This window comes from Neodiprion virginianus, chromosome 2 (assembly GCF_021901495.1).
Source record: "Neodiprion virginianus isolate iyNeoVirg1 chromosome 2, iyNeoVirg1.1, whole genome shotgun sequence".
NCBI lineage: Eukaryota > Metazoa > Arthropoda > Insecta > Hymenoptera > Diprionidae > Neodiprion > Neodiprion virginianus.
In genome coordinates this window covers 34584722-34610850 of record NC_060878.1, presented here as the reverse complement: position 1 = coordinate 34610850, position 26129 = coordinate 34584722, and the positions used below count along the sequence as shown (strand labels likewise).

The 26129-nt window shown below is 40.6% G+C and overlaps 1 protein-coding gene across 2 annotated transcripts in view; it reads left to right on the top strand.

Moving 5' to 3' along the window:
- Positions 1-24767, top strand: part of LOC124297980 (diacylglycerol O-acyltransferase 1) — a 48114-nt gene extending 23347 nt beyond the window's left edge. For both annotated transcript variants that reach the window (XM_046749475.1, XM_046749474.1), the window contains exons 4-12: positions 19-71; positions 2705-2813; positions 7733-7888; positions 15627-15804; positions 16698-16806; positions 21209-21253; positions 22671-22849; positions 23150-23300; positions 23414-24767. In XM_046749475.1, the coding sequence (XP_046605431.1) occupies positions 19-71; positions 2705-2813; positions 7733-7888; positions 15627-15804; positions 16698-16806; positions 21209-21253; positions 22671-22849; positions 23150-23300; positions 23414-23590 (1157 nt within the window). In that variant the 3' untranslated portion in view covers positions 23591-24767. The remainder of the gene's footprint in view (positions 1-18; positions 72-2704; positions 2814-7732; positions 7889-15626; positions 15805-16697; positions 16807-21208; positions 21254-22670; positions 22850-23149; positions 23301-23413) is intronic.
- Positions 24768-26129: the final 1362 nt, after the last annotated feature.

Here is a 26129-nt window from a genome sequence, read left to right as displayed (position 1 = left end):
TCCGTTTTATTCTTACAGATTCGACGGTACCTGTTATCCTGTGCTTACTGATCGAAAAAGGATTAGCCGTGGTGAGTAAAATCAGTATATTAATGAAACGATGTAAGAACAGGTAATACAATGTCAACTGATTCAACAAGTTTCTATAACACGTTTTTTCTTAGTCACGAAAATTTTACCAATAATTATTTCTCATCGTTGAGACATATTCTATGGTCGAAGGAAAATTTTTAGAAACTAAGTTTTTTTTTTCGTATTTCTTTATGACAAAAAATAAATAAATAAAACAATAATAAAGAAACATCCACTCGAGATCAAATTTAGAAAGTATACAAAACATGGGCAAAGAAAAAAATAAAAAACGAAGGTAAAACGGAGAGAATAATCGCGAAGGAAAAAGATCCGGAGAAGAAAAATTGACCGCGTCACGCGGGATCAAAAAACTCAGCAAGTACGTGACTCCAATTTAGTGGATCGCGAGAATCCTGAGGTTTCGCTGGCGCTGGTTGGTTGGTTATAAGGCACCGCTCGGGTTGCCTTACACTCGTATAGAGTAGGTAGCTACAGTCCCGGGTTGTTATCAAGACGAAACCGGGCTCCGGGAAGATTTATTAAGTGTGTAAAAGTTTTCGTATAGAAGTTGCCTGCCTCCCTGCAGCCACAAGGCGAACTCGTAGCTACGTGACCGACGGGAAAAAGTTAAGACGTGCTTTTCGATTGTTTCCCTAAGCTCCTCTTATACTTATACCTGTTATACCTACAACTACCGTACCCCGTTTCCTCACCTTGTGCCTTGATCGGTAATTTCACGCGCGTACGGCGTTATTTTGTCCGATCTCTTTTCTTCCTTTCCGACCACTTTAACGTCAAAATAATTACTGCCGGCGTGGGAGAGAATGAGAGAAAGAGCTTGCGTATCCCCGAGTAGAGTGCATGGGGTAGGGTAGGGTGTTCTATAGGTGTATGTATACGCGTATGACGATCCTTTGTTCTTGAAGCGACGGGGGAAACTCGCGCGGCGTTGGAAAATTTTAATACCGTCTGCCCCCTCGGTATTTCATTAACTGCTATTTGACTTTATTAATACAAAGTGAATGCCTCGAACGAGAATCCGATAACTAATAAATGTCCCTTGTCCCTTAATCTGATTCCGATAGCTTAATATCACCCGAACGAATAAAGTCTACAGCCTCGCCAGCTATTGATTGACCTTACAACTGATCGATGCTCCTTTATATTCTATTTACCGCGGCGTGCCTTGTTTATATATTTATAGATTTCACAAAATGTGGCTTGATGTATTATATTGTAAGTTTTAATAATAGTTATAATAGCAACAATCGTCTGCTTTTCTTGAATGAATTCTTATTACAGAAATGTTAATTTACGGTCAGTCATTACTGATCCGCCGAGTCGACCTCGTAACAGCTTTGTCACTTTAAATTATAACCAATATACGTCGTAATTTGCAAATTATTTTACCGCATTACCACAGTTGCAAAGTCGGACTGTGTTTCGAAACGTTAAAGAATTTATTCTTGAGACTATCAAAAGATCGCGCTCATCGAAATAAATAGGTTATACATATAACCTATATACCTATATAATGAATTCCATTCCATTTATATTAGAATTCTGAATTTATATTTGTTTTCTAATTTATTTTACTGGTAGCGAAACGAAATTTTCTTCTATCGAAGATGAAAAAAAAAAAGAAAACTTGCAGTGTTGAAGTTAATTGAGTTGAGTCGAAACGTGTGATGGATTATATATATATATATATATATATATATATATATATGTATACGTGTTTTGCATACGTATGCAATATTCATATCGCTGTGTGAAGCGCGAGGAGTACGAAAAAGCCTGAAATTTATGTACGAGTTTTTACTTTTTCGTGTACCTACCAATCTCCCCGCTGCGTTTTTTTTTTCTTTTATTCTTTTTAATTAATTTGCGAGTAAAAAAGCTTCCCGAACATAACATTGGGAACAGAGGGTGGGTGCGTATATATCTACCCGACACATGGTGATGCGGTCTATCAAATCAAACAAACTGAATAAATATTGGCCTGAAGCTTGACCCCGTTAACCAGCTCTTCGATAAAACGATATATTCAACTAAACCGCGATCAATCACAACCTGGCAAAAAATGCCTCGCGGCAATGTTTGCTACTCCTGAAACAAACATCGGTAAAAAGAGAAAAAAAAAACGGATAAACGTAGCGGTCTCTTGAAGTTATTAACTCTACGGAATATCGGGTATCAAAAATACCGCTGCAAAACAATTAATGCCGATCTATTAGGTTAGGAAACTATCTCTGCGTTTCAAGGTATCCAATCAGTTTATCCGTTCAGCTGAACCAAATTTACGTCTTCGAATTCTGCAACCGCTGAAAAACTCGACAAAACTTCGTTTTCACACTAATTTATACTAGATCGACGGTAAACTAAGGCCAAAATCACGAAGTGGATTATATTTTGAAACATGACCGCCATTGCGTCAGCTGTTTACTCTATCCGCTATTTATCACTCAGTTTACTCAGCTTAATGAATCCACGTGCACTGTTCACGTTTACTTACGAAACAAACAAAAAAAAAAAAAAAAAAAGGAAAAGTCTGGCGGTTGATAAATCTTTGAATCTCGTTTCGCAAAAAACTGGGAAACGCGATAAATCAGTCAATTTTTATGCCTCACAGGAAATAATCGCTCATGGACCTGGAATGGTGTTTCACGTTGTCAATCTCATGGCGATGGTCCTGATGCCGATGGTGGTTATCCACGTGAAGGAATCGGGCTTCAGTTTGGGTGAGTAAATCCAAAGAACGCACAAAAAAAAAAAAAAAAAATAAAAAACCAACCTGTACCGTTATCCACTCCGAATCCTGTACGAAAATCAAAAATATCACCCGTAGAAATTTCCTCACGTATTTATTCTGATATGCAGGGAGGTGGGTGTAATGTTCCCTATCATGATCTGTTGATTTTGTCACGTTAGCGAGACATTCCAAACACTTGACTAATTGATCGTGCTAGGCTTAGTTCGCGTGTATAAACTCCTAGAAATTCAAGGGGGGGAACGTGCTACTTCAAGGGTATGAATCGGCAAGGTATTGAATGTGACATTACACCGTATAATTAAGGGGCGAAACAACTAAAGCGGTTCTGACACGAGCCCCGATTCACTTGGGGGTTTCGAATCAAGCTCGCACGTAGTTCCTCCCTCGTATCAATCTTTCCAAAAGTCGATAACTACACACTCGGGATGCCCGGTTTTTTTAACGAAACGTCCGAGATATTCGACAAGTGGAATTTCAAGTCGTTTCTTAAATTACGGATCTGCAAATTTTTGTAGAAAAATTTCGAGGAAAGAAACAAAGAAAAATATAACGAAACGTGACAAAAGTTTCCAAAGAATAAAGTGCGGCGGCGATATTTCCAGGCGCAAAAAAATAATTTACAAAGATTTGCAACAAATTTGGAATATGTACAGATGTAGTGAAAAAACTTGAAACGCTTATCTCGGAAGCGTTGATCCGAGTTCCGAGCGAGACTTTGTCTCCTCGAGGTCTTCGCCAATATTTAATTTAATCTTTTACTTGATTTTTCCTAATTTTAAAGGCTTACGATAAAAATTTTCAACAGTGGAAACGTGACTGCACAAATGCATGAAGAATTAACGAGAAATCTCACGGTAAATTTAAGCATCGCGTACGACGTTTACTCTGTACATATTAATTCGATACATTCTTTTTTCACACACTCTTTAGTTCGTTCAAATTATTATTCAGCTTATTCTCTCGTGGTTTAAAAAAAAAAAAAAAAAAAAATTGAAATCGCTGATCGTTAACGCAGGAGTTTTTCTTTTTTTTCTGTACAATTTCTTCGTTCCCGTTTCTGATTCATAAGCAATATCGTTTCTTTTTTGTTTCACTATTTGTTGCGGATCGAGTCGCCGCAGACGATATATTTCACCCTGGCGGAAATAATTTGCCAATTTATGTTCTATGTTTGTTGAAGGATTGATAGTTTCGCTTTCGCTTTCCTTCGATATACTCGAGGTACGTCTCGTCGCTCGATTTTTACGCTGTCCTATTATCACACTCCGTTCTTTTTACGCCATCGAATTGTTGATTCTTCCTCATTTACACATTTTTCTCGGACTATTCAATTTCAAAATTCAAACTAACCACATACTGTATGAAATAAACGTGAATTCTATACATAGAAAAATTAACTATCAGCTATGCGAATCCTCATCGTTAAATCGCTAACACCATTTTTAATCTCTTATTGTTAATTCTTTCGTTCATTCCCCATTTCTCAATTTGCCTCGTCCCTGGTTTTGCAATCGAAGACGTAGAATCACACGCACACCGTGCACACGTTCGCAATGAAACGGACAGACCGTTTCATCCCTCGAATTTCTCGGGCATTTCCTTAGCGTCGAACATTCAGATCCTACCGAGACTCGCTCTTCTCGTTCTCCTGGCACGAATTTGCACCACTGTTGGCACAACGGCGCGGTAATACTTATCGAGAGCCACCATGCGTATAAAGGCAAAACTTGGCACCAACTCCAGGGCTATTCCAGTAGCTGTACCTCCACCCGCTGCAGCCCCGTTATAGCCTTTATTTGTTTCGGAAATTTCGACTTTTTACAGACGCCTATGCATATTTCTACCACAGGCAGCGTCGCCTTTCCCATCACTTAAAAATTTCTAGCTCTGAATTTTCACTCAATCGAATCGAAAGAATTACACCCGACGGTCCTTGAGCGATTTTGGAAAAGCGACAGGCTCGATCTTCTCGTTGAAATGTGCCGGTGCCTGGTACCCAAGTATTTATTTATTTTTTTAGTTTCGCTCTGCAGACTTTTTAATCGTCGCGTAAAGGTACGAAAATCAATCAGTGCCGCGGGTATTACCGGATGTAATTCGTGTCATGCGTCATCGGGCTCTCCAAGTTATACGCGAAACCAATTTCGGTGGGATTATCCTGCGTAGGCGAGTGCCGCGCGTCCGCGTTTCCAGAAACGAGCTAGTTAACTTAACAGGCTGGCTATACTCCAGCTTTGTCTGAACGCTTATACGGGATTCTCTTCGGTAAGCATGACGCGGGGGGTTAAAGGGTTGTCCATCCTTGCCAGGACGGTTTAACTTCCGTACAGCTACAGGTACTAAAACGCTCGATATCCTGTCGGGGGAATTATTTTCGTACAAAGATACGATACAGCGATTAGGGAAGGAAATTTGACTTTTCATTCCTGAAATCGCAGCGGAAGGTCAAGTTTACGTTTATAGTTATAATGTTAAGACTGCGAGATTTTGAAAAGATCGATTATTATTACAATGTCGTTATTCATTTTTCTACTTTTTATTTTTTTCAAACTTGATAGTAAACGATAATATTTCCGTTACTAAAATTGTTGAGCGAAATTCCATCGGGCCGAGTTGCTTTTGGAAGAGGCGTAGAAACTAAAAAAAAAAAAAGAAAATAAAATGAAACAGGAAAAACGTGTTCGATGTTCCCTGAAGCGAAGGTGACGGAGAATTATATCCTTAATGTATGCCACGACATTTGGCGATTATCGCTCGTGTACCGTATCGGCATTATTACAGGCACGAAGATCATGTGAAATTGATAGACCCTTGCAAGATGGTCCGTTTGTGCAGCCGAGCGAAGTGAGTGGATCCATATATTCCCTCGTATTCCTGAACTCATTCCAGTTTGTTTCTCGGGGAGGAAGACACTATTAGACCGGTTCAGTTTATTCTTGGCCGATTCTCGAGCCACGTTTCGACGGATCGTCGAAGCGAGAAAACGTATCCGTGTTTGATATTCGTGTAGATACGATGCGGGGAAACCCTGACGTGCACGTGTATGGGAAGGAGAATTTTTTCTTCGTACATATTTCTTGCCCTCGCAGGATATACAAATCGGCAAACTTATTCCGCCGGCACGTTTTACGACTGCTATTCATATATTTCACCTGAAAGCTCGGATCAACTTTTAGGCATATCTCGTCGCCGCGGCTGACACATTTCAAACGGGAGATGGGAGAAAGAATTAAATTAAAAAATAAAATATTTAGAAACAAATACGAAATGTACACGCGTTAAGAAATGTTTGAAATAAATTTTTGTCGCGGTGTAAGCTGCGGACGAATTGCTTTCTTTTAACATCTTTTTTTAACTCGAATATCAGGGTGGCCATACACTTGGAAAATCTGGAATTGTTAGCGGATTTTTAATTTGGTGATGGAAAAAAATGAAAATATCAATTTTCTATCGTGGGAATTAGAAATGATTTTTCGAGGCATCGAGTTCACTTTTTCTCGTTGAGAAAACAAATTGGCTTAAACTGACTCTTTGGTACATTATATTTCTTTTCAATTCGAATCGAATTTCGATGCGAATATAGAGTTTATAAACCGAACGATTCAGGTTTCAGTAACTTACTGGAACTGGAAAAATGTCAGTGAAAACTAGGTTTTAGCTTCTGGAAAGCCTGGAAATTTCTTGTAATTTTTACATATCGTGGATTTTATTATAATTCATTGATTTATTATTTTCATCTGCGGACTAATTAATATCAGGAATATCAGATCAAAATCACTATGTACGGTTGGTTAATATACTTCCGCACGATTCAAATACACGATGGTGGGGAAAAAAATTTCATCTCCATTTTGAGTAATTGCAGGACTAATTACGCGAGTTTTCACAGCTATAATAATCGAATTATCGAGAACACTGCAGGTGAGCAGGTGCAGAATGCACATAATTTTTTAATTGATTCTCGACCCGCGGGCGTTAATTGATTGCGATTTTCAACCTGCAGAGACGGGCTTTCGAGGTATTATACAGGAAATTGTAAGGGGAGGTTCACTGTGCAGCGTTTTAATTAAGACACCAACAATGCAGGGTGAAGAAATTTTTCTCCGGTTAATGGAAATATCGGAAAATTTTATACCTTGTGTACATATATAGTAAATGCTGCGGGTAAACGTGCAGATCTACCGAGGGTTTCACCCCGTGTGTTATACATAAAAATAGCCGCATTCGCTGAACTGCAATATTGTGAAATAATAGTAATAACAATAATATTTACCTACGTTTCGTATTCGGAAAAAGAAATTTGGTCGTAATAAACAAAACGCGCTGCAGAGTATTTTACCACTTGGACAAAAAATTTTCTTGCCTTGCGATATAACATATTATTTAATAGCGATAACCTATCGGTAACTCTCATGGTTTCGTAAATTTTACTAATATTTATCCACCGAATAGATTTAGTGAACTGTACGAAGCAATTTAGATGAATCTGCCAGAGGGTATTCGATATCTTGATGATATCACGAAAAAACTGTTATCTCATTAAACTGATGAAATTAAAATCGAGATTTCGTATTAATAAGTATATTTTATTGAGTAAAATTTTTTCACGATTCTTAAACAATCGTTTTTCATCAACTTTGGTATTTACAAGAAAATATTGCGTTCCCGCAACAAAATTTTCTACATAATGCGTCTACAAATTGATTTCTTTAAAAAAGCATAAAGTTTTTTCTGTGTCCAGTCTCATGTATTTTCTTAATTTCTCACACTTTTGTCACTTTCCGTGATACGGGCGTAAAAATTAAATTCCTCTCGTTTTTTCTTTTCTCTTCTATTTAACACGGGATTCAAACGGTTTTAACGTGTTTCGGAATTATTCTGTTTCAGTCGGTGCGATGTACGTCTGCATGCTGTACGCGATGTTGTTCCTAAAGTTGTGGTCCTACGTTCAAGTGAACATGTGGTGCCGAACTAGCAGAAGAAGAAACGTGAACCCGCAGGGGAGAATGCGAAGGCAATCGCTTTCGTACAACAATCTTCAGGGTAAGCGTAGAACAATATAGGCGTCCTTTGCTTAAACTAGGTGCGTATTACGCACGTAATAAGTCCGCACAATTTCTTGGCTTTAATTAATTATACAATAACGTGCGTTGAAACTTGGAGGAATTTGTCGTCCGCATCTCGGATCTGGCAAAGGTTTCATTCCACGACAGCCTAAGTATCGTCGAGGGGTAAGATTTTTACGTAGAGGCGAGAGAAATTTTCACAAGGAATTCAACGAGTTGTCGAAAAATTTCAGAGAATTTCCCTCGATCGCGTCTTTGGATTTTGAACCGACTGTTTTACGACGCTCGCCAGCAAATAACTGTCGAAATTTTTTTATTCAACACCCTTAAAGTGTGTATCTTAATCTTATTTAGGTATTATGAAGGTAAGCGAATTGAAACAGTATTCTTTCAACATAAAAAAAAATATAAGAATTCAACAAATGCGGTTTAAAACGTTAGATTTTTGTGACAAGTCTTCTCACGCAAATCGAGAGCTGTAATAAATTTCATTTAACTTTGAAGAATCTTAGCTGATTTTGTTCGGAAATAATTCTCTACAAATCGCATATGCGCCAGATTTCGGTTGATGGTTTTCGTTTCAATGCTTTTTCGACCGGATCAGTTGACGCCTGTACCTTTAAAACTGATTGCCCAAGAATTCGAGGTGCTGTAGAGTAAAACCACCGATTTATTGGAAGATTTTAGATGTATTTATAATCCGATAGTTGCATGGAGTCGTAAATTGTTTGCGTGCGTATAAACCTGCACCCACACGTATATGTATACCTAGCCTGGGTATAACGCTCGATCAGAACTCATCACTTCACGAGTCGCGCTTTGATTGGGCCGAACCATTGCCTCTCGGGGTTAAAATTGCCCGTGAAATTACACGTTTTCATAATTCGGGTTCGCCCTTCCGTTTGTAAACGACCACCACCATCGCAACCCTAAACTCCCATAGAGTTTTGATCACGTTATTGACAGGGGGAGGAAGGGGGCAACTGTATTATATAGCTGTATAAAACATTCTACCGACGATGGGATAGAGAGAGAGAGAGAGAGAGAGTGAGAGAGTGAGAGTATATGTAGTTAAGAAAATTCATCAGCGTCGAATGCCTCTTCGTCACGCGAGGTCAATGTAGTTTTCTCGTTGTTATAACACAAGAACTCGACCGTCTCTTCCAAGACACGAGAGGACTGAGCGGAAGGAGAGCGAGAGAGAGAGAGGCCGCCGAAATTGCGCAACGATAATTTTACCCTAATAAAGAAAATTCATGTCCTCAAAGAACTGAACAGCTCGGGTATAAGAAAGGAAAGTAAAGAATATAAAATAACCGTATATTTGTTTCTTCGCTACGTGTAGGTGTATCAGGTGAAATTTGATTTCTTCTTTTTTTTCTACCTTTCCCTTCTCAAGCAAATCTTCGTTTTTATATTAAACTGGAGACTTGTACGTTATCGTTTACGATACTTTCAAATTGCTTATTTACTGTCTTTATTCGGTTGATCGTATACTACATTATTGAACGATCGAAATGTGAGTAAGTACGATTTCAATTTGTTGTGTATAGGACATTTTTATGTTATATGTAGATGTAACGCGTATGAATTAGCTGTTCACTTTGTCGCGTAAATATCAAGATGCGAAGATTTTGTTATCGCGCAGTTATGAGATCGAAATAATCGATAGTGAAAAATCTTACCGAATTCGGAATATTTGGAGAGAACGTCTGCGGATAGTGATTGTTGAAATCGATCCGACATAACGTTTCGGTGTTTTCTTGTTTCTTCTTACTCTTCTGCTCTTCTTATACTTCACAGTTTTCTTTTCTTTTCTTTTCTTTTCTTTTCTTTTCAATCAACCTCCGTTGCCCGAAGTAATTTCTGGTTTGTCGAACGTGGTCTTGAGGACATGTTGAAAGATTTTTATCTCTTCTCACCGTTCCCCAAACTCCTCCAACTTCACGCGATATAACCCGCAGGACTCGGTCTTTATTTCCCGTAACGACCCCAATGAGGAAGCGCAATGAATCCAACAAATTAACTCTCGCAGCGTGAACAGGGAAACTCTGATACCTATGATACCTACTTCCTCGGCAATTCTCCTCGACGCCGCAGAATCTTCCGCAATTTTCACCTGTGGGCTGTTTTGAACTATATAGACAAATCGTAACACGTACGCGTATCGATTGTCGGTAGCTCGCAACTTCGCCAACTCTCCTTCCATCCACCCTTTCTCCTTTTTATATCTTCCCGAACTCCTAATTTCTTATCCTTCGTACTTCGTCTTTGATCCTTCCTCTGGTCGCAGCTTGGCGGAGGAATTTTTCTACAAACTTTTGCTGGAAATTAAGGTATCGGAATTTATAGAAGAGATTCCTTAATGTTTTTCTTTCTTTTTTTTTTTTAAACTCATATATCGACGAAATGTTCAAGGCGTATACTTTTTTCCCGTCAGTATGAATAAAATTCGTCGAAAAAAAAAAAAAAAATTGCTTCCTGCAAAGTGTAACGAATTCAAGGCCCAGGAACCAGAGTATAATTCAGGCTTCGGCGCGTTAGTTATTCAGCAAGCTTTCCGGTATGTATAAACATGTGTATCACATACGAGAGACGAGTTACGTACCCGAACCTGTGTAAGCGCGGATGTATGTCAGCTGCGTATGCCGAAGGCGTAATCAAACGTTATTACGGCAGAATGATCATCAAAGACAATTCCTAGTGTTCCGTGAGCAATTTTGAGCACCTTCCATAATTGCTCCTCGACACGCGGCCTGCCATTTGCACGCCTTGCCCTATACATAAGTATATTAGTATATACGTATAATAAGCGCGCGCATTTCACGCGGAAAATTCGACTCTCACGTATATATCTATATACGTATATATTAGGTATATGTATATATATATATATATGTGTGCATGTACGTAAACGCGACGTGTAGGCACACAGGGTTTGTATAATCAAGACTTGATGATCTACCGACTGCCTCGAATAACCCGCAACTCTGATCGTCGGTATGATTGACGCGTTATAATTATTATGACATTATTATTATTATTATACATATAATAACGCGTCGTGATTTTGACTCCGACTCGCTGCAGAGCTTTGCCTGATTGTCAGTGAAAATTGTCCCCATTGAAGCTGTGATTGCGTTTCGGGTTATTAAACGCATATCGCAGGGGTTTAGTGCGATGGCTCTTTACTAGCAAAAAGAAAAAAAAGAAAAAAACTATATTTTCTCTGAAAACAATAATCTTAATGCCGTTCCCGTTGGTGTACAAGAGCTTTGCTGCTTGAGAAAGTTTGCGTTCAGAATTCACGAAAACATCGTATCCTCGTCGAAATCTCGTAGAAAATTATTTCTCAAATTAATAAACCCGATCTCATGCATGAATGTGGTAAAAAGTGCTGACCTGGGAAACGGTGACAATTAAAACGCAAATTCTCGAATAGGAATAAGTCAGCTGTACGCGTACAACCTATAACAATGGAATATAGGAGATGAGGAGAAGAGGCATCGGAGGACGAGATCTGAATACAAAAGTAGGAGTAAGAGGAGAGCTCTCTGCGAGGTGAAAAAACAAACAACAAAGAAACGAAACAAGAAAGCAAGAAAAAAAAAAGAAAAAATGAAAGGCCGGAGATAGAGAGGGAGAAAAGAGGGAAAAGAATCGGGAAAGAATAGACTGGAATTTCATTTGGGGCGAATTCTTCGCGCTTATTACACGGCAGGCGTCCATTGTTGCACTGACGGCTTTCCACTGGTGTTTCTGTGCCGTCGTCGGTGTCCCTCTTGCCTCCTTTCCGATTCTCCGCGATTTCACCTCCCTCTTTCCCTCCCCCGCGATCCTTAGATTTTCGATAACAGGATGTAGCGCGTGAGTTGCGATAGTCGGGCGTGGATATAGACCGGGTTCATCTCTTGCTACGGCTTATTTGAATTCCAGATTGGATCATCTATCGGATTTGGATAATTGAAGGAATTCTATCAGTTTCTCACTCCTGTACGTCCGTGCCCGTCTGCCACGGATCAGTTACGAATGCAGATTTCACGCTGCAGCAGTCGGACGCTTTTGCTATCGTCAGCGATTCTCCGGTAAAGCGTCACTTTAAATCTAGAACCATCGACGAGTTCTCTACTCATTTCCCTGGCTTCGACTTACCCTACGCAAACATTGGCCGAACAACGAAATATGCCTGCCAATGTAAACGGTAATCAGACCCGCTTGCCGTTAATTATCGCCCACCGAGTTATTACGAGCTTGTACCGTTTTTTACTTTTTTTCTTTCTTCTAATTTTTAGTGTCCGGAAATTAATCAAAACTGCGTGTAAAATTTTCTCCGCGAGATGGTCTGTCTGCCGCTTCTTTGCGAAATTTTTTCCACTTTCAATAATTTCTTTTTCAACTTCCCGTTTCGCTTATTCGAATTTTGGTGGAAATACGAATCCAAGGTTAGAATTCCAAAATTTATAATCCTGGATTCATTCCAGTGGTTCAAATTAAAAAAAAAAATCGTAATATTATTATGCAATATGGTATCCAAGAGCTTTTGAATCGTCAATCACGAATTTGAATTGGATAACGATATTTTGTTTTTCCCTGAACTTGGAATCGGCAGTGTGAAAAAGAGAAGTTCGAGGGCTTGCTCGCTGTCGGCATAAAGCCACTTGTTTTCTTATTATTTCGGTTTTGGTACGTCAGCGAAAAAGAAAAAGAAAATAATCGAAATTGGACAAGGTTTTTCACGCAGTGACGTGAAAATTCTACGTCAAATTCCTGTTAATTTGACTTTGGCAACTTTTTTAATTCGAATAAATTATCGGTGTTTTGAAGCGAATTCTTCATGAAAGTCACTTTAACTACATGTAATGTTGAATTTACAAATTAGCAGCGCTGCGGAATTCGCGACTCTTGTTCGGAGTTAATTTAAGACTGATTACATCCGTTGGCAAAGTAATGGAATAATTTTGAAGGAATAAATTTGGTTTCTCGTTCTCGGGGATTACTCAATTTCTCCGTTACATTATCTTGCTTAACATGCACACAGAAATTTTTCGGGGTTCGTGGAAAAAGGGGCCTTTCACTCAAGCAATCACGGTGTCCGTAGGATTCGAATTAATTTCGCAATCTCCGAATTCACACTGAAATCAATAATATTGAAATAAAATTCTATATTAATAATTAAGACTATTGTTCATTCACGGTAGAAGCAACTCGCCCCGATAATTCAACGCTGGTTCTAATACAAAGTTCCTAAACACGATTTACCTGAAATGAACGCCAAATTTTCCATTCTTGGTTAAGCTCGTATTGAGAGGAAATGAGCTCCTGTAATCAAAGGGTGGCACTTACCTTTTCTTGATAAAGTATTTGCTGATATAATCTTGGTAAAACAATGGACGATAACTAAGGGCTCGGTAATTAATTCGAATTAAACGTAAAGACGGAAGATTTATTTAAAATAAATGGGTTGGAACACGGTAACAAAAGTTAATTCGGAATATAATATATGCTTAGAAATAGAAGTCAAACGTAGTTATTTTAAAATGCGTCAATTGGCAAAAGACAAGGTCGGTCGTTGTCAATATGAAGTGATTTCATTTGTGCACTTTGAGTTTTCAATTAAGAAATGCCTAACTAAGAAATCAAGATTTAAAACTTTTTATCCAACAACAAGTAATCATGAAATATACATTCTAACCGCGGTGTTACTTTTTTCTCACAATCAGTAAAACACCCCTTGGCATGAAAATTGCGCAAGCGTCTTTCCCAAGATTCGGTAAGAATACGTAATTACTCGTCGAACAAACTCCCTGATATATCCGATGGCGGAGGTGAAAAAAAAGATGCGAAACGACGTACGAAGTTGGAAGACTCAACTCGTAAAGCATCGCGCTTAATTTTCGCCATTACAATGCAATGCACGGGTGGAAATTGTCAGATGTAATTTCTTGTTTCGCTACTTTTAACGCCGCTTTGCAGGGAACCGAGGAAACGAGGACGGCGTTGACTTTCACGTGAATCGGGACGTCGAATAGATTCCTGATCCCGTAGAGAGGCGAGGGACTCCCGGTTGCCTCTTCGCCGTCTTGAGGCTGCAGGCAGAATTGAATGGGGCCAAATAGCCTGGGAAAGGAAGCGCAGTTGCAGTTTACCCAAGTTCTTCGATACAGAATCGCGTATTTTTCATCCCGTTTTTATTCCCATCCTTTTTAAACACGTTATCAATGAAACTATACCTTTGAGTGGCTTTTCGCAGAGCGTATTTTCCTCTAAGCACGTTCCGCGAGTCGTTGCAAAATCACTCCGGTGCCAATTGCGCTTGTGTCGAAGAGAGAAAAGGAAAAACAAAAAAAAAAAAAAAAAAAATAAAGAAAAAAATAAAATAAAAAACACGGTTCCTTTGAACGAGCTTAAATTCGCGGCTGAAAACCCTGCAAGGGTAAAACCCTACGGAAATGATGGAAAGTGAATTGAGTGCAGTACCGAGCGTTGCCGCTGCGGGTGAAAAGAAGTTCACACAATGTAACCCCCGTTGCCGCGTGCTTTCTCGGGATGCAACTGCAACACGGTGAAACTTTTTTAGTTTCCTAAGCTTATTTCTCTCTTGCGCATAAAGTAGTGGTGGTGATGGGGGGGGATGCTCCGCGGTAGTCCGGGAATATAAAGGGTAGACGGTACGAAAAAGTGCGTGAACATCTGCATCGTGCATGTGTGTACACTCATGGGAGAGAGGCGCATGCCGGGAAGCTTTCTGCTCTTCGTCTGTGTCTTACCTACATATGTACGTTACATGCACGTACACGGAATTTCTCTCGGCGGGTAAAAAGTAGAGCACTTTGATTCTCTATGGGTATAATTTATTCTCACGTCTCGTACCTTTCTTTTAACCTATTCCCGTACCGTGTGAAAGGGTGGAAAATTGTGCAGGCGAGAGACGCTCGTTTTTTTTACACCTCAAAAGTCACTGACTGCCAATGCAGCTCTTTACTTACGCCGAGCGTGTAATAGCAGGGATTGGGCAACAAGTGAGGAGGAGGTGTGTGAAGCGAATTGGCTAAATGAAAAGAGGGAAACATCGCGTCGTCGATTATTCTTCGTGCTCGAAAGATCGCTCGGAACGTTTTTCAGACCTTTGGAGCGATTCTGCTGCTGCTGCTGCTGCTGCCACCGTTTCGGACTGAAAGGCGGACTTTGTTTTGTTGTTTCGTTAACGAAATTGAAAGAGCCTCTTTACCCAACTATTTCTACGCCTCTATGCAGCACGGAGGTAAAGAAAATTTCCTTTCCCCGGGAAGCGTTTGAGACTAAAATTCGCTTGATCTTTCACCGTTTACTTTTACAACGTCCCTCTCATATTGCAGGTTACGTGTTTCCTTTGCAGCGCAGTTTTCAAGCATCCTGCAAATGCTTACACACTCGATTTTCATCTCCTCGTTTAATTTTTTTCTTCTCCGATACCTCGAAAAGTAACAACAAGATGAAGAATAATAACCTAACAACAACGCTGTCAAGCGCGAATTTAATTCCTGTGCTTTTGAAATTGCGCGAGACACCTTGAAGGTGGAGAAAATTTTTATCGGATGAACGGATCCGGCGTCTTAGTTGCGGTGGGACTCAGTGTGAATAGATAGAATTATACATGGGCTAGAAACCGCGGCATATTCTGCAGTCGGAGAAAGTCTTAATTGAACGATGTTTTTTTCTTTTTTTCGCCGCTGCAGCCACGAAAGCAAAGCAGAACGCAAAGTTGCCGAAGGATAATGGGGATGAAACCAACGGCAGTACCGAGCTCGTTCAGTATCCGGACAACTTGAATTTGGCCGACGTCTACTACTACATTCTTGCACCGACTCTCTGCTACGAATTGAATTTTCCCAGAACCCAACGGATCCGCAAACGGTAAGAACAGTTTTCAGAGATTCATCGTGATATTCGTCCGAAGCGGACAACAAACAAACAGAAGCGTTAAAGGTTATCGAAGTAAATTTTAGTAAAAATTTACGATTGAACGCAAACAAATCTCGAGTCTCGTTCTCGGGTGTTTCGGGATAGTGGCTACATTAGGCGGGTGTACGTTCAATTTCCATCGCGAGAGGAAATCATGATGGAGAGACAATTTGATCGGGCATGTAATACCCTCAGCGTCAAGGGGCCGCCGAAAGATTGGCGTTTATCACATTCTCGCGGCCTTGACGGTGAACAACGCGAAGCGTCGCGACGCTAATCGTCGACGAAGGCAATTTATTCGCCGGTGGTGCCCGCTCGATAATTCAATAATAACGTAGAAAAAAAAAAGGACTCATCAACCCGGACAGCGAAACGCCTCTGGTTTCTCGAGATCGGTGCTTCGCCAAACTGGTCTACCAACCCGGCACGAGGCTGTAGTTTCTTTTTAACGCCGGGGATCTCGTGTATAAACTTTTACCAACTCTCAACTCTTAAGAGGGAAATAGTCGTAAAGTTAGATATTCAAGTGGCCGATTCTATCGAGGATAAAACAACTTTGGTTCAACTAACTTGTAAACTTTGATATCCCACCTACGTTTCGTTTATCGCGTCGGACAAAACTACACCGCTTTATACGTTGCACACTGTGGTCTTAACGATTTACAAAGGCTCGAATCAGCCTCATCTCGTTTTATAAACTTCATTTTTACAATCTTCTTCTCATCCCGTCCGATCAAAAGGTGAAACGCACGATTATGGTACGATTCAGTTCGGATTTTCACGTTGCGAAATCAGTCGAGTATTCGATCATTTTTTCACTCTATACGTAACGCTTTCGATTTCAGTTTCCTCATCAAACGCATATTGGAGGTGGTCGTCGGATGCCAAGTGGTGATGTCGTTGTTTCAGCAGTGGATGATCCCGTCGGTGAAAAATTCATTGATCCCGTTCAGCGTGAGTATTTTATCAACTTATACCGGTAACATAGATCATATTTCGTTCATGGAAGCGAACGAAAATTCTCTTCCCGACAAACGAGTCCGACACCACGCGTCGTATCGAGTGTATAACCGTGACGAAAATATACATATACGCGTAAGATATAAATCTTAATTTGACAAGTCTGAAATAAGTTATACGGTCGATTGTTGTACGCGAAGATCTTTGCAATGTATAAGCAATCGTGAAAGATGAAAAATAGCTCTTCGAAATACTGGATACCTTGGGTATACACATGGTTTTTTTTCCCCGTTATTTTTCACTTCTACAACAAGCAAAAGAAGAGAAAAAAGCTCTTCAATCTTGACTAGAGCGCATAGAACACTCGCTTTATCATTATGTTTTTTTTTTTTATTCTTCTTCTTTTATTTTCTTTTTCTCTTTCTCTTTCACCTGCCACTTTACTTTTGTTTCTTACTCCCATACCTGATCAATGTCTTGTCTTGTCGATTGCTCGTCAAACAACTTCACCCGCTTCTTTGTTCCCCGTATCTACAAGCTGGGCACAGTGTTCGGCGTATAATACGTGTGATCAGTGACGTACAACATCGGGGTTCCGTTCGGGGTAATTTTTTCACGCTGTCGATAACGTTTTATCACTGCAGCTGGTATGACGGTTGAATTTTCACCTGAGTGAACGGCGGCGGCTAAAATATTTATCAAGAAACACGTATGCGCGCGTATATTTGGCACGAAGAAAACAAAGCTTTCTTTTTTCTCGCGGAAATTTCTACACGGAAACGATCACTTCGTCGAATATCTATTCCGATACACCGCGTTACTGTCTTGAATTAATCTGTTTTTCTTCTCTCGCTTGTGTTGTACGAAGAAGGGGTGAAAAAGGTTTTATCCTTCAAACCTGATCCTCCTCCTCCTCCTCCTCCCCCCGTGCACCCGGGTACTACATACGTCACTGATCACAGGCAGCTTCTCGCGCTTTTTCATTGTCGTCAATTCTCGCCACCCAGATTCTTCCTCGTCGTCAGCTCTTCCCTAAATCTCAACCGACACTCTTTCCCCCGTCATAGTTTCGCCGGTCAATAATACATCCCCCGTTAACGAAGAGTCCAACTTATACTCACCGATGTATCTCTACGCGACATGCTTGATTACACGGTTTGAATGATTAATCAATTCGGACAGTTGTTTGCTTACAGTTTCTATAATGAATAACGAACAGACCGTCGCGATTGCTGTTTCCCGTTCGATATCGATCGATCGTATCGATATTTCAACGGCTTTTTACTCGTTGTCAGTACCTAATACACTTATTGCAGTGAAATTTCTTGTACTCGTTGTCAGGTATATTATCTTGTCAGGAACGATGCTTGTCCAGAGCTTTCGGATCAGCTTTTTACAACGATGGTCGAACTCTATTCACGGATGACAAAATACGAGCCGTCTATAAACCATCCGCGTTGCCTGGAACCTGCAGCGGTTTTGCGGCCTAGCTCTAACAACTGCAAAGCTATCAGGAAGCTCCTGTAACGGGAATACCCGCGATACAGAGCCGGGCAAAGGGATATGCTCTGTGAACAACAAACTATCAACTATCAACTCACCACCGCACGGGTTCGGGTTGTATATCCTCCTACCCCTTCATTGTCCATTTAGACACCCATTATCTCAAGATTGATTGCCTCTATTTGAGAAATCCAATTAGCGTCTGATGCGGTCTCCTCTTCCCCTCCTCTATAACGCTGTGCGGGGACTTCCTCCTCCTCCTCCTCCTCCTCCTCCTCCTCCTTCTCCTCCACCACTCGGGGAATCAATCTTATAATAACAAACTCTTGAAGCGATTTTTATTATGCGGTTATAAGCGATATCTTCCTCGGTATTGCCAACCTCCTTTTCATGACTCGTTGAAAATATTTGAGGAGGAAAATTAGCGCGTAAATATTCGCTCGGTGAGGAGTTTGATTGTTTCGAAAAATCCTTCGCGTTGAATTTCACTCGAAAACGGAAACGCGCGAGTTTTCTCATTTCCTCACACTTTCTTCTCGTGTTTTTTCTCTACACACAGGTATACGAGCTCGAACTTGTGAAATTTCCTCGTGTGTGTGTATGTCTCTGGGTGTTTATAATGTAAGCTCCAGGTATGAGGTACAACACGGGGGTTTTGTCTCTTCGAATAAAGCTGCACAGCGACACAACGAGCCAATGTATTTTAAAGCTTTCGGCTTCGGGGTACACGAGGAAAACGGGGAAAGCGGAGCTAATGGAAAGCTTTCAGGAAAGATTTCTGGCGTCGTCCTACCACCGTGGGATCCGGAACAACCCTTTAATTATTTACGTTACCACTTGAAACGTAGTGCATTCACTCGGGCGGCGCTGCCGGATTCAGATAGATTACCGGAGCTTACTCGCCAGACGTATATACTTGTATATACGCGCACACGTACATATAAACCTGTGTATATTTCATTTCAGCTGATCGGGGAGTGATCCGGGAGCTTGCAGCTTTGGAAAATGGCATTACTCGCTGTTCTTGAACAAATGGAAATCGTCCAGTTCGTCGATTCCCGCGTCATTCGTGCTTGAGAAATTTCCTGGGAACAGATCAGTTCAACAGGTCCCGGTGAAACGGGAAATCCCGCATTAGTTTCAGACGTCGCTGTGAATTTTCTTTTCTCGTATTATACGGAAAAACATACGAACGTCGATCTGAATTTGGCTCAGCTGCGTGTCTATTAACTTCTCTAAATTTCCCGGTGGCAACAATATCGCAGTTTAATAATTTCATTCCGGCTCTTGCATATTGTTCTCTTTCGCATTTATTAAATTGTGTCTCTGTTGTACGTGTGAGCCGCCATAATATACAAACGTACGTATATACGCCTTCGTACGTATATAGATGTATGTATTAAATATGTCCGCGCGGGATTTCATTTTATTGCGAGTTGGCGAAACGTGCCGGAGAGATATTAAACTCCTCCTAAGAATGAAATTTTATGCGTCACCTTCTTTAGGTGACTTACATTAATTCCGTCCATCCAACAGCTCCGTGCATAGCGGCTTCTCGTATTGTACAGACGTATGTAATACCGATACATACGTGCAACTTTTATTGCGATTCCCTTGCCATGTTCATCTCGGGAGTTTACGCAAATTTCTACCAACTAAATGCTTCGGTGTAATAAAGGCGTTTCATACGCGTACAAACGCATACAAGTACATATATTTTATACGTATAAAAACGTGATGTGAAGATGGAGAAATTTTTGCTTGAAAAGCGTTCCTTTCGTCGTAGGGAAGACGCGGAAGTTAATTTCAATATTCGTACGGTACGGTGAATTTTGTCGTTTGACTTTAACACGTGAAACTTTCGTCGTGTAAACCGGCATTACTAAACAAAGCTTTCGTGAAATTACACGCGTCAAGCGCGAGGAGACTCGGCGCGAAGATACTCAAGGGTAAAGATTTCAATTCATCAGAATTTTATCGAGCAGAGTGCATTCCCGCGTTTTCCCTCCCGTAAATACATAAATTAGGCTTATTAATCTTCGTTACTTTTATTTTTTGTTACCTACCTGTCGGGGGATTTGAAGATTTGCATTAATTTAACCAAGCCGGTAACCAGCTGGGTGGCTGTCAGGGAAAAGTAAGTTGCGGTGCAGGGTTGTATATTTATTATATATATATATATATAACCTGCCTGTTTAGAGGAGAGAACGCGAGGCTTCCGCGCCATCGGGAAAGAAGAAGCTGCTACGGTTAAATAAATAGAATGAAAAGCACTTAGGAGAAGCCTTAACCATTTACTCGGGAGGTTTGTTGGCCGGGTATAGAAATTCGGTGACTTGACACGCCGAAGAAATAGATCGGGAGTAAAGAATTGTCATGCTGCTTCTGCTTCTGCTTCTGCTGCTGCTGCTGCAGCTGTCGCTGTGTATCTCGTAATTTTTTTTTTTTTTTTTCTTTTGTATTTTTTCATTTTCAAATCGGCGCAGCTGTGTCGAGAGTTTATACTGCAGGATTCATTGTTTATTTTCCTCATTTAATTATATAATTTTACGAATGAATAATTAGGGGAGTTGAGCAAATTATCAAAGCCCTCGGCAGTAAAGCGCGCGAGGAGAAAGGAGACTCGGAGATAAATTTCTCCGGTTTGTTATACGATTCGTCGCCTCCGCACCTGCGTTTTAAAGGCATTACAACGTTTTCCCTGCAACATCATCCTACCATTTCCCAGCTCGACCCTTGTTTGTTCAATTGTACATCTATCTATACGTATACAATATATATATATATGTATATATATGCGTGTGTGTGTGTGTGTGTGTGGGTGGGTAGTAGGTATATACAATGTACTATGTATACGTGTTATCATTTTCAGACTCTGTTGTTTATGTTTCAGAATATGGACGTCGCCAAAGCTTCGGAGCGTCTTCTTAAGCTCGCTGTAAGTATTTGAAATTGTTTCTTCCGCTTGAGCAAATATTTGTTAACTCCTTGTCGTGTTAATTGGATCTGATTCGATTCTTCCCGACAGCGGGAAATCTCGAACCGTGCCAACGAATCTCATACATATACATACGTACTTGGAAACAAACCACCGTGTATCCCCTCTTCTCCTTAACTTGCCAAATTCAACTTTTTACAATTCCATTCTTTCTTACCGTCCTCGCGGATGTTCAATCGATTATAACGCATCGGTTTTCTTCGGTAAAATTTATTCCAAACTCGATTAGCGTACATCCGAATCATCGTCGATCGTCGTCGTAAAATTTACGCACCCAACAAGCAAACCCGGGATACCGACTTTCCGTTTCCTCCCCCATCATCGAAGGGCCGCGTCGATCCCTCGCATCGCATTCCTAACATTACGAGGATGACTCGTCTCGGTCTCTGTCCGAACATTCCTCTCGACGTAGTCGCCAGTTGCGGCCCGCAAAGGGGTTAATAATGTTGCAGCATCGACAAAGGGACGGGTGAACTTCCTCCCCACATACGAGCCCCCAACTCTATTTTCCCGAGGTCTTTCCTCCAAGCGAGAAACTTCCGTTTCTCTGTGGCTTTTTAATTTTGTTTTCTTACCGATCCTCGTACGTCTGTGTGTAATGCGTATACACGTACATGTATATGTATGTGTGCATATATATATACACACACACACATACACGTTGTATACGTACATACCTACCTTGATGCACCTTACACGCCGCTGCACTGCAGCCAGAAGTTATATGAAGCCTTTTCTACTATTTCTTTCTTCCTTTAACTTCTACTGTTTTATCACCACTGTATGATACGGTCCTTGCGACATTACGATTCCGTACTTTACTGTTGTTCAAACTTTTCTTTCTTGCGGTTCACGTACGTATTTACGACCATTGAAACTTACTTCTAACTCCCAAGGAACGGTTTCACGTACGTACGAGCATCGAGATACCTATATACAAGAATTCGTTCGCCTCTGGCTCAAATTGTCCCATTGCTTTATCAGTCTTTACTCGTTGTCATTTTGTCGCTGTAAGAGGTTCGTCAATACTGTATAAGGGATGAATAAAAAAAAAAAGAGAATCGACGCAGCCGTCGCTCTGTATGCTACCTCTTGTGATTTTCTTACGAAAAGAACAATCGAGTCGTGAATTTTTAAACTCAAATTTTCCACCCTATCCAAGCTGAAAAAGGGTCACGTCAATTTAATCCTCCCTTCGCGACTAAACTCCCCCCCCCCCCCCCCCCCATCCTCCCTCCCACCCACCCATCAATTATAAGCGGCAATGGCGTCAATTCTTCGAGTTTCAAAAAAAAAAACCAAAAAAAAAAACGAGGGAAGGGGGGAAAAATTACTACGGCTCAATTTTCCTTCACAGATTCCAAACCACTTGATGTGGCTGTGCTTTTTCTACTTATCCTTTCACTCCTACCTGAATCTGATGGGTGAGTTGCTGCACTTTGCTGACCGTAATTTTTACGGTGATTGGTGGAACTCGAACAACATCGACACCTTCTGGAGGAGTTGGAATTTACCGGTACATCGATGGGCCGTGCGGTGAGTGGGATCCAGAGATTATTTACGTCGCGGATGGCGGAGGGTGTCGAGTGACAGTGACGAGATGCTAAAATCGGGAGATTTAACGAAAATTTTTGGAAAAAGGAACTGTCTGTTACGCACTTTTATAACGAGATCCCCGTCACGGCCAACTGTCCTTAGGTCATCATCCGAACCCGTTTCGACGACGATCAGTTTCCTGAATTATTATTATCCATAAGCTGGCTGATGGAATGGAAAATTATGGTTTCACCCTCGTATTTATTTTCGCACAGTTCATGCCTTACGTACTTTCCGTAGACATTTGTACATCCCCGTAGTCGAGATGGGATACAGCAAGACCGTTGCGAGCATCACCGTTTTCTTCATCAGCGCGTTCTTTCACGAATATTTGGTCAGCGTCCCGCTCAAGACGTTCAAGATATGGGCGTTCATGGGGATGATGGGTCAGGTGAGCGATAAAAACCTTCGGGAATTTTCATTTCCAAGGTTCACACGTTGGGACAAATTTTTCTTCAACTCGAAAACGCCGCAATAACACGTGGGATATTTTCAATTTGTCAGATACCTTTGTCGGCGCTTAGCAGGATCGTCGAGGTACGTTGCGGCGCGAGATGGGGCAACATTATCGTTTGGGCTAGTCTAATAATCGGCCAACCACTCTGTATAATGATGTACTACCACGACTATGTCGTGACACACTTTGGCGAGGCGTTGATCAACGATTACTCGGTCGTCTAGTCCGCGATTTGATGACACGAGGACTCGATCATCGGATTCCACCCTGCCTGCGGCGGACGCATTTTTGTCATTTTGTTGGTTTGTTTTTTCCCCCGTTTTCTTCTTTTTCACCGAGAAGAAGATAAGGAGAAGGAAAAGGAAAAGGAAAAGGAAATGGAAATGGAACAAAGTTAGGGAACAGGATTGAAGAGCATTTTGGGAGGAAAACGGTTAAGACTGGCTTTTATTTCCTTGAGATCAGTCATCGTCGGCCTTCGAACATGTACAGAATCCAATTGTGGTGTCATCATTACTGTAATTATATCGTGCTTTTTAGAACCGGTGCCTTTTACAAGTAACTAGTCGATTGTTGCTGTCGGAAAACGATCCCACGTATTAATTCGATGTATAGATAACACGTTGTAATTCCTTCCGAACGTTATTTATAATTATATAGTACAGACTTGAGAGGTCAAAGTTTATAATGAAACGAAAAGACAAAACATCACAAAAAACTTTTCTACGATTTATCGTTATCGTTGAATTCTTATCGTTTGTTTTTTACTATCTACTTTTTTACACGAATACTTTTTATTTGCAATCAATTTATAACATATCGAAGTTAGGGTGTCTATGATAGATAAATAATGCATTTCGTTGGGAAATAACGATGCGTACAAGCAATATACTTGTACACGTTACGTTAAAAATTTATACGATTCCTTGAGAGTTCATTTACATATTCGAGTACAAAATATGTCGTGATACGTGATCCGTCATAGTTTTGAAATGTTAATTTTTGTTCTTCATCGCATGATCATCGCATTGTCATCACTTCACCTTTTTCAATGAACGCGATAGTGGATTTCATTTTCGTGAACTGTCTTCGTGAAGAGAAAAAAAAGAGAAATGGTCGAAAAGAGACTTACGCAAAAGATTTTTTTTTGTACTTTTAGCCATTACATTAGGGAAGAAGAAAAACTTTTACGAAAAAAGTACGGAAGACCGGCCAATTTGAGATAATTGAACGGAATTTGTACTGGTAAAATTTTTACTGTATATTCTGCCAACGCAAATGGTTGCTACAATAACTCTGTGATCATGTTGAATGTAAGAATTGTACGCATATTATTGTACATAATATTACGATATAATTTTTTTCCAGAATCAAAATATAACGCTGTGCCTGTAAGTTAAATATTATTCGTATAATGTAATTCGGAATAATTGAAAAAGCGAAACGACGGGGTAGTCAGATGCTTGAAACACATGTTTGAATATAAATGAAACGACTATCGTGGTACAAACGTTGTGTAAAATTGAAGAAAATCGACAGTCAACGTCCACGTAAGTATAACAATTGCTTTTGATATGATAAATTAGTTTAGAACATCAAAGAAGAAGTATAGAATGTGTAGAGCCGTGAAAAAGAAAGCGCGAATCCACGTGTACCTAAACGCTCGGGATAATCTGAAAATTTTTAGCATACAGACATTTTTTTCTCACGCTTCAAAATGTGGGAACGAAAAATGACTGAATAACGTTACTACATGTACCTGACTGTGTATCGCAAGATAGATGGTTTCTTAAGCCCTGGAGGTCGTCTGTAAATTACGTGAGGTTATTTTTCAGAATTTTTTTCATCCCTTCTATTCGCTCCGGCAGCCCGTCGTAAAGCCAAGTGAATTTCGCTGTACAGCCTCTTCGTAATTCCTTTCTTTCTCAAGTTTTCATATTTTCAATAAAAGCTGTATTTTGATTCCTCTCCTAGTTCGTTGCGTGTATACATACATGTATGTCACACGTAAGACTAAAAAAGTCGATTTTCAAAGACGCGAAAGTTCGGGCTAATTTTTCGAATTTTAATTCATCGATCCGAGACTTTTCGAATTATCTTTCCACGCGCCGAAACTTTCTATCATCGCCATACGTGCATAGAACTATATAACGTATTCCAAATACCTATAAAAAATCAGTCACAGAATCGTCAAAATTTTGTTTTTCTCTATTATGACTGTTCCACGTGTTTCGACGTCATAAATTAAAAAATTCTGTTCAACAGACTTCGCGTTGTCAAAATCCGGCATTCCGAGCCATCCATCATCGACTGTTTCTACATCTTCACCACCACCCTGACTCTCGCCGAACCCCCCCCACCAAGAAAAAAAAAAAAAAAAAATTCGCGAAGAAGAGGAAAGAAAGGTTGAAAGAAAGCAAGCGCCTCCGAGACGTTCTCCGATTAGTTTGAAAAAGCAAAAACGATACACTCGAGTAGGTCCCCCCTCCCCCTCCATTTTCCCCGATCTTGTTTCCCACCTGAGAACCGAAGCGAACGTAATTTATGGAGCGGCTCTTAGTGTACGGACAGCAGCGACGGCCGAGAGTGGGAAAAGCAACGGTCCAACCCACCCGCCACTGTTGAAAAATTTTCTTCCGTCTTCCCAGCTGACTAAACCGTGTTTGGCACGCTTGCGTCGAATGCGAGAAGGACGCCGACAACCGGCACGAAGCCGGGGGGTGGCAGAGCAGCGAGCCAGCTATAAGTGGCGAGAGCGCCGCT